At 40.9% G+C, this 9,493-nt stretch overlaps 1 protein-coding gene across 1 annotated transcript in view; it reads right to left on the minus strand.

Annotated features, from left to right (window-relative positions):
- Positions 1-9,493, minus strand: part of LOC118630078 (phospholipid-transporting ATPase FetA-like) — an 85,199-nt gene that overhangs the window by 35,078 nt on the left and 40,628 nt on the right. The window contains exon 11 of the mRNA XM_036261775.1: positions 388-584. Coding sequence (XP_036117668.1) covers positions 388-584 — 197 coding nt within the window. The remainder of the gene's footprint in view (positions 1-387; positions 585-9,493) is intronic.

The raw sequence follows: 9,493 nt of genomic DNA on the forward strand, positions 1-9,493 counted from the left end.
TGAATGTTTGGACTCTAGCTCATTGATAAATTAGGGGCTGCCTGGCTTATGCTTTAGCATCACAAAATTTGTGTGTATTTTTTCTAATGATTTCATGTGCTTGTATGTCTTATTTAGTCACTTACATTATAAGCTACTTGAGGGCAGGACAATTTTCTTTTTTGTTTAACCCACACATATCTAGCATAGTATTCTGGATGTGGAAAACATTTATGCAATCTCCAGATATTTCTCAGAGTGTTTTATACACCAGGCACTGTGGAAAGTAGTGGGTTAAAGAGCACACAGTCTGTGCTTTCTAAAAGTTCACATTCTGGCTGGGGAATTAATCAGGAATTATGTTCTCAGTTCCTCTACCTGTAAGCCAAAGTGATCAAAGAAGCCTACCTGACATAGAGTGAAATAGGCACCAGGGTGTTGAGAATAATGAAGTAGGACCAGAATATGAAGATGGCAGAGACAACTGATGAAGAGACATATTCTTTCCGTGGTAGAAAACTCTGGAAGTAGTAGCCTTTCTTGCTCTCCCAAATGCCATGCCCAATTGCTAGGATAAAACACATGCTGCCTAAAAACAGGAAAATCTAGGGGGAAAGAAAAATGATTAACTTAACATTCTATCCAAGGCATATACTACTTCAGTTCTGCCTTTTGGAGCCTATCTCTCACCAAAGCTTCTCTCTCTTCTTGAAGGGGCGTGTGTGCGTGTGTGGGTGGTGGGGGCGAGGGGGTTGCTGTTGTTTATAGGCTCTAGGCAGTAGTACACAGGACAGAAAAGACAGCCCAACAGCAGCTATCCTTGGGATTTTGAAGGGATATGATAACTAAAATATATTAAATATCAAGTGTCAGGAACTGTGCTAAGTACTTTACATATATTACTTAATTTAATATTTATAATACTGCTCTTTTAATAATAGATGAGGAACTTGATATCAAGAGTGGGGAAAGTATTTTGCCTAAAGGCATTTTACTACTAACCAGGAGAGACTGGTTTGAACCAGTTCCAGAACCAAACCTTTTATTTTATTTATTTGTTTATTTTTAAAGTTAATTTTTTTTTCTTTTTTATTTTTAGAAAGAGAGGAAGGGAGAGGGAGAGACAGAAACATTGATGAGAGAGAACATCGATTGGTCGCCTCCTGCATGCCCCCCACTGGGGATTTGGCCCACAACCTGGGCATGTGCCCTGATCAGGATTCAAACTGGTGTCCTCTTGTTGCATGGGTCGATGCTCAACCACTGAACCACATCAGGGAGGCCAGAACCCAACCTTTTAATCCCTCCATTATTGAAATTATATGGTGCTTGAACAAAAGTCTAAACTGTGTGGCATTGGCTTAGCAGTTGGGGATGGGTTGATGGTAAGAAACTGATACAAAAGGCTGAAAATATGGCAATCATATTAACAGTTAAGAATTTGGTAAAACTTGAAGACAGACCATGTGCCTGCTGAGCCTACATAGCTCTAAGGTAGGTGGTTAGAAAGGATTAGAATATTAGTGCGTGTTGACTGCCTTTGACAAGGTATTAGAAGAAAGAATTTAACTAGGGAAATAACTGGCCAATTTATAAGCAGAAATGAAAAAAATAGGGAGAAATTTGGGTCATCAAAGGACTGAAAAGCCTATTTTTTTTTTTAGAAACTAAAGAGGAAGAGATAAGATTAAGCTCTTAAGCACACGAGGCCCAATTGAGATTAAAGATGATACCTTTTTACCCAAGATTATTGTTCCAGATCATTGCAATTTTCTTGCCATTAAGTTGAGAGAGAAAGAATGGAGACAAGGAAGCAAAGAAATAAGATAAATTTGAGAACTATGTTTAGAAAAGAACTTTGGGGGAGAGGAGATAATACTCCAGAACTCCTTTTACAAGGCCAGCATTACCCTGGTACAAAACCCAGACAAGAACACTACAAGAGACCAGCCCGTGTGGCTCAGTGGATTGAGTATCATCCCATGGACTAAGAGGTCCTGGTTTGATTCCCTCCAGGTCAGGGCACTTTCCCGGGTTGCAGGCTTGATCCCCGGTAGGGAGTATGCAGGAGACAGCTGATCTATGTTTCTCTCTCACATCGATATTTCTTTCTCTCCCTTCCACTCTCTAAAAAATCAATAAAAACATTTTTAAAAAAAGAATACTACAAGAAAAAATGTTCATCAGGCCAATGTTCCTGATGAACATAGATGTAAAGCTTCTCAACAAAATAGTAGCAAACCAAATTTAACAGCACATTAAAAGAATCATACACCATGATCAAGTGGGATTTAGACACTAATAAAAGAAATTAAAGAAAACACAAATAAATGGAAAGATATCTTATGTTCATGTATCAGAAGAGTTAACATTGTTAAAATGTCCATACTACCCAAACCTATCTAAAGATTCAAGGAAATCCCTATCAAGATTCCAATGGATTTTTTTTTAAGAAATAGAAAAATGATCCTAAAATTTGTGTGAAACCATAAAAGACCCAAAATAGTCAAAGCAATCTTGACAAAGAAGGACAGAGCTGGGCAAATCACAACTTTCTGATTTCAAACTATACTATAAAGCTGTAGTAATCAAAACAGCATGGTATTGGCATAAAACAGCAATTCCACTTTTGGGTGTATATCCAAAGGAAATTAAATCACTATCTTTAAGAGATATTTACATCCCAATGTTCACTGAAGCATTACTTACAATAGCTAAGACATGCAAACAACCTAAGTGTCTATCAACAAATGAATAAAGAAAATGTGGTATTATACATATTTACAATGAAATATTATTCAGCCATAAGAGAAGAAAATTCTGCTATTTGTGACAATGTGGATGAACCTTGAAGTTATTCTGCTAAGTGAAATAAATCAAAGATAATTACTGTATCATTTCACTTATATATGAAATCTAAAAAATATAAACTTATCAAAACAGAGAGCAGATTGGTGGCTGCCAGAGGCCAGAAGTGGTTGAATGGGAATGCGTGAAGGTAGTCAAAGGGTACAAACTTCCATTTATAAGTGTTGGGGATGTAATATACAGTATGGTGACTATAGATAACAATCATTGTATATTTGAAAGTTGTTAAGAGAGTAGATCTTAAAAGTTTTACCATAAAAAATTGTAACTTTGTGAGGTCATCAATGTGTTAACTAACCTATTATGGTTATCATTTCACACTATATACATATATCAAATCATTATGTGGTACATCTTAAACTTACACAATGTTATATGTCAATTATATCTTAATAAAACTGAAAAAATATTTTTAAATTATGTAAATAGAATAATATAGTATATATTCTTTTTTGGTCTGACTTCTTTCAATCACTATAATTATTTTGGGTTTCATCCATGTTTTTGCATCTACCAATTCCTCATTTCTTTTTTTTTTTTTTTTTTTATCCTCACCCGAGGATATTTTTCCATTTTTGTACAGATAGAGTGGGAGGGAGAGAGAGGAAGGGAGAGAGAGACAGAGAAACATCGACGTGAAGGGACACATCGAGTGGCTGCCACACGCACGACCAACCAGGGCCGGGGACAAAGTGCAACCGAAGTACATGCCCGTAGCGGGAACCGAACCCGGGTCTCTCCGGACCGCAGGCCGACGCTCTAACCGCTGAGCCAAACTGGCCAGGGCTCCTCATTTCTTTTTATTTCTGAGTAGTATTCTTGTATGTATACCACACAATTTGTTCAATAATTTACTTTTTATTGGACATTTGGGTTGTTTCCAGCTTTTGACTATTACAAACAAAGCTGCACTGAACATTTGCATACAAATCTTTGCATGGACTTATGTTTTTATTTCTTTTGTAAATATCTAGGATTGAAATTGCTGGGTCCTAAAGTAAATTTATATTTAACTTTTTAAGAAACTACCAAACAGGCCCTGGCAGGGTAGCTAAGTTTGTTGTCCTAATATGGCAAGGTTGTGGGTTTGATAAATGCATAAATAAGTGGAACAATCGGTGTTTCCTCTCTCTCCCATTTCCACTCTCTCTCAAAAATCAATTAAAAAAACAACTACCAAATGTTTTCCAAAATGGTTAAAAAATTTTACATTCTACCAGCATTATATGCTCTCATACCTCTAGAAAATCTATGTATGACATTATTGTGAACCACCTCTAAGTCTACTAAATGATCTTCAAACTTGTATCCTCTGTCACCAAATGTGACTACCTGAAAACAACCCACCCATCCCCATGCTAGATGATTAGGTCTCATCTTTGATTCACTGATGGGAAAGTCTTTGAAGACAAGAGTAGAAAGGCAGGAGAAGCAAGTCTAACTAGAACCATTCTCAGAAAATGAAATAAAAAATCATTTTTTATTATAAAAAATTTTAAACATGTATTAAGGTATATATACAGCACAGTGAATCCCTATGTACCCATTACTCAGCTTCAATAATTATCAATTCATGTCGATGAATTGGATGAGTCTTATTTCATCCAAACCTCCTCTTCTCCTGCTCTCCTTTTTGTTTTAAGCAAATTTCTCACATTTTATAATTTTATCCGTAAACAGTTTAATACATATCTTTTTTTTTTATCCTCACCCAACCCGGGTCTCTCTGGACCGCAGGCCGACGCTCTAACCACTAAGCCAAAATGGCCAGGGCAGTTTAATACATATCTTTAAAGGATCTTATTTAAACACACAGCTACAATACCTTTATCATTTAAAAAAACAGTGATAAGGGGACTTCTGGTCAAGATGGCGGCGTAGGTAAACGCGGTATCACCTCCTCCCACAACCACATCAAAATTATAACTAAACTACAGAACAACCATCATTCAAAACCACCTGAAATCAAGCTGAATGGAAGTCCTACAACTACGAAATTAAAAAAGAAGCCACACAGAGACTGGTAGGAGGGGCAGAGGCGCGGATGGGCTGGTCCCCCACCCACATGTGGCAGATAAAAATCAGGAGAATACCTCAGCTGGGAAGGTCCTCCCTGAGGAGTAAGGAGTCCCTGTCCCAAACCAGACTGCCAGCTCAGGGTTCCAGTGCCAGGAAGAGAAGTCCCCATCACTTCTGGCAGTAAAAACCAGTGGGAACTGAGGCTGAGGGAGGTTGAGGCTTCTAGAGCCCCAGGCAGTTCCTCTTAAAGGGCCTGCCCATGAACTTACTCAGACTTGTTCCCTCTGAGCTCCAGTGTGGGGGAGGCAGCTCAAAAGAACTGAGTTATTTGGCATTGGGGCAAGGGCTGGAGAGGCAGCTTTCTCCTGGACAGACGTGCTGTTGGAGGCCTTTGTTCCTTTGGTGAGCCCTTCCCCCATGAGGATGGCAGATGGCAGCCATATCTGGGACTCCAGAAACCTGGCTCACACTATTTGCTCCACCCTGGGGATTCCCTGAGGCCCTGCTCCACCCAACTTTCAGGCCCACCCAAGCTTTTACCAGTTGCTTTACCATAGGTATGGCCTGTCTTGGATCCTGCTTCAGATTTTCCTAAATTCTTTCAAACAAGGAGCATCTGGTCTCAGTGAGCCCCCTACTTCTGGTTAAGTGGCCCCAGGCCTGACACTAGAAGCAGCCAGGCTTGATTCACAACTTGGCTTTGCCTGGGCACCTCCAAGCCCAGCACAAGAAGCAGCCATCTGCAGACTGCTTTGTAGCTTATGCCTGGTGGCCCTGGGTAGAACACAGGCAGTGGCTGACCTGGCCCCAGAGCCAGCACACCCAATGGACAGCTGCAGACTATGTCGAAGCACCACCACCCAACCACCTCCACAAGTGACACACTCAAGGAATGGACTCAGTGGATACCAGAGCCTTGCTGAAGTAAGCCTTGCTCTGTGTGGTGGGCCCCTGTACAGCTGATCATCCACGGTAGTCAGAGGTCAGTGGATAGTGGGCACAGCCAGTCCTTGAAGCTTACCAGCCTGAGTAAAACTCTTTCATTGATGTGCCAACAGCAATCAAGACTCAATTACAACAGAAGGGTATATAGTCCACATGAGGGGTGCACTTTGAGGTCCCAGGTGAGAGATTAGGGAGGCTGTGCCACTGGACCCTAAAGGACACCTACAACAACAGGCCATCCTAGGAAGCCCAAGAGACATAGCAACTCTACCTAATACATAGAAACAAACACAGGGAGGCAGCCAAAATGAGGAAACAAACATGTCCCAATAAAAGAACAGAACAAAACTCCAGGAAAAGACCTAAACAAAATGGAGATAAGTAATATAACAGATGCAGAGTTTAAACACTGCTTATAAGGATGCTCAATGAACTTAGTGAGAACTTCAATGAAGTAAGTGAGGGCCTCCAGAGCATAAAAAGACCAGTCAGAAATGAAGGAGGCACTAACTGAAATAAAAAAATAATTTACAGAGATTCAATAGTAGAGTAGGTAAAGCCAAGAAGCAAACCATCGATTTAGAATATAAGGAAGCAAAAAACACCCAATCAGAACAACAAAAAGGAAAAAGAATAAAGAAAAATAAGAATAGTGTAAGGAGGCTCTGGGACAACTTCAAGGGTACCAACATTTGCATCATGGGGGTGCCAGAAGGAGAAGAGAGAGAACAAGAAATTGAAAACCTGTTTGAAACAATAATGACAAAAACCTTCCCTAACTTGGTGAAGGAAACAGACATACAAGTCCAGGAAGTACAGAGGGTCCTAAACAAGATGAACTCCAAGAGACCCACACCAAGACACATCATCATCAAAATGTAAAAGGTTCAAGACAGAATCTTAGAAGCAGCAAGAGAAAAGCAGTTAGTTACCTGCAAGGGAGCTCCCATAAGACTGTCAGCTATCTTCTCAAAAGAAATTTTGCAGGCCAGAAGGGAGTGGCAAGAAATATTCACAGTGATGACAAGGAAGAACCTACAACCAAAATTACTCTATCCTGCAAAGCTATTATTTAGAATCGATGGACAAATAGTTTCCCAGAGAAGAAAACGCTAAAGGAGTTCACCACCCACCATTATTATATGAAATGTTGAAGAGTATTCTTTTTTTTTATCCTCACCCGAGGACATTTTTCCATTTTTTGTTCAGGTAGAGTGGGAGGGAGAGAGAGGAACAGAGAGAGAGAGAAACATCGACGTGAAAGGAACACATCGAGTGGCTGCCACCCGCACGACCGACCAGGGCCGGGGACAAACTGAAACCGAGGTACGTGCCCTTAGCGGGAACCGAACCCGGGTCTCTCTGGACCGTAGGCCGACGCTCTAACCGCTGAGCCAAACCAGCCAGGGCTTGAAGAGTATTCTTGAAGAAAAAGATCAAATATATGAACAACAAAATGGCAGTAAATACATATCTATCAACAATTGAATCTATAAACAAAATAAACAAGCAGAACAGAAACATTCTCATAGAGAACATTTTGTTGGTTGCCAGATGGGAGGGGGGTTGGGGGAATGGGTGAAAAAGGTGAAGGGATTAAGAAGTACAAATTGGTTGTTAGACTGACAAACCTCTAAGTGAAGGGGGGTGGGAAGGTGGGAAGAAATAAACCAAGAAACTTATATGCATATATGCATAACCGATGAACACAGACAACAGTGTGGGGAAAAGCAGGAGGGGGACGGGATTGGGGAGGAGGGGGTCAATAGGGAAAAAAGGAGGAACATCTGTAATATAGTCAACAATAAAGATAAGTTTTAAGAAAACAGTGATAAATCTTTGAAATCATTCAATATTTGACAGTTGGATGATAGATGCAGAACAAAACAGAGGAGGATTGAGATAAAAGAGAATAAAATCTGCTTTTATTCCTAGCCTAATGCAGATTCATACTGAACAGTTCAGCTCTTTGAGATCAAGGTCTGTCTGAGGCCATACAGCCCTTCCTTCTCAGTCTTACTCCCACTTCCCTCATTCCTTTCTTCCTTCCTTCCTTCCTTCCTTCCTTCCTTCCTTCCTTCCTTCCTTCCTTCCTTCCTTCCTTCCTTCCTTCCTTCCTTCCTTCCTTCCTTCCTCTCTCTCTCTCTTTCTTTTCCTCACCTGAGGATATTTTTCCATATTTTTGTTCAGATAGAGTGGGAGGGAGAGAGAGGAAGACAAAGAAACATCGATGTGAAAGGGACACATCGAGTGGCTGCCACCCACAAGACCCCAACCAGGACTGGGGACAAACTGCAACCGAGGTACATGCCCTTAGTGGGAACCAAACCCGGGTCTCTCAGGACCGCAGGCCGATGCTCTAACCGCTGAGCCAAACCAGCCAGGGCCCTCATCGTTTTCTTTAATGAGTCATGTGAAAGCAAGGCTGTTCTTGTGGTGCAAATCAAACCTCAGTGATGAATTGTACTGGCTTTGCCTTCTTTTTGGATAGTCTATGTGGCCAATATTAAGTTGGCGACTATATTCTCTACCTGCTACTTCTCTAGGCCTACTTCATCACTTCCATTGGGAAAAAACAGGGAAGGTAAAATGATCAGAACAAATTATTACATTTATAAATATAAATATTTATTATACACTATTAGAATAAATAATTTCAAACCCCCCAAACCTGTGGGAGAAGATTATAGTGTGATTTTAACACACTGCTGCATCCTTATTGCTTGGATAACTGAGAACTACCCATGGTTTCCAGTGATGTGCCATGTCTCCTTTGTTATATGGTGAGTCCCTCAGAGCCAGATCTTTCTGCTCAGATTGGGCCACTAGAAAGGAAAATCACCGCTATCAGACCAAGCCCCAGAGGGCAGGGTTTCCCCATCAGCTTGAGGCCTGCAAGGGGTAGGACACAATCTGCTGTTTCCTCATTCCTAGAGCTTTTCCTGCCACCCTGAAGCTCTCTAAGCCTTCGCAGATGTTGTTTCTTATTATTGTGATGGAGTTTCACATTGCTTCCTTTCTATAGGAAGAAACAAGAAGTTGGCTGTTGCTACAAACCCCAGAGGTTGTTTATTACCAGTCAGTCAGAACCCAGAAGTGCAGATAGCCTCTCATTTCGCAAAAAGTGGTTCTGGTAAAGGCTGAAATGACACTCAATTTTGTCACTCTAGACAAAACTGACCAAGAACTAGGGCCATCGCTGTCACAGTGGGGCTCCCAGGCTTCCCGGGCAGGCAGTAAAAAGAAAGTACTCCTTGTTCCTTTGGCCCTTCATAGTGTTTTACATAGCACTACCTCAGAAGTATATCCTGAATGTCTGGCATTATTTCAGTTTCTAGCTCTCTGCTTCTTTGCCCCACCAATACACTCCTTCCTAATAGACGAGGTTTCAGAAAGCACTGTCACTGTGAACTCTGGTCAGTGGGGCACGGGAAAGGAATTCAACTCCAGCTCAGCTCTGGGCTCATCAGGAAGATGCTTTGCTAAACATGCTTCTGGTGTCTGCCAGATTTCCCCCTAAGAAACATTTCCAAAAATGGGAAAAATTATTTAAATCAGGAAGGGTTTCTGCTTCAACTTCAAGAAACAAGTCTGTATTATATCTAACTACATTAACAATGTCCTGGCAAAAATACCACATGAACAAAACTGCTGAGCTAATAAGAACCTAGCTAATTCGAGA

Source organism: Molossus molossus, unplaced genomic scaffold (assembly GCF_014108415.1).
Source record: "Molossus molossus isolate mMolMol1 unplaced genomic scaffold, mMolMol1.p scaffold_m16_p_14, whole genome shotgun sequence".
Classification (NCBI taxonomy): domain Eukaryota; kingdom Metazoa; phylum Chordata; class Mammalia; order Chiroptera; family Molossidae; genus Molossus; species Molossus molossus.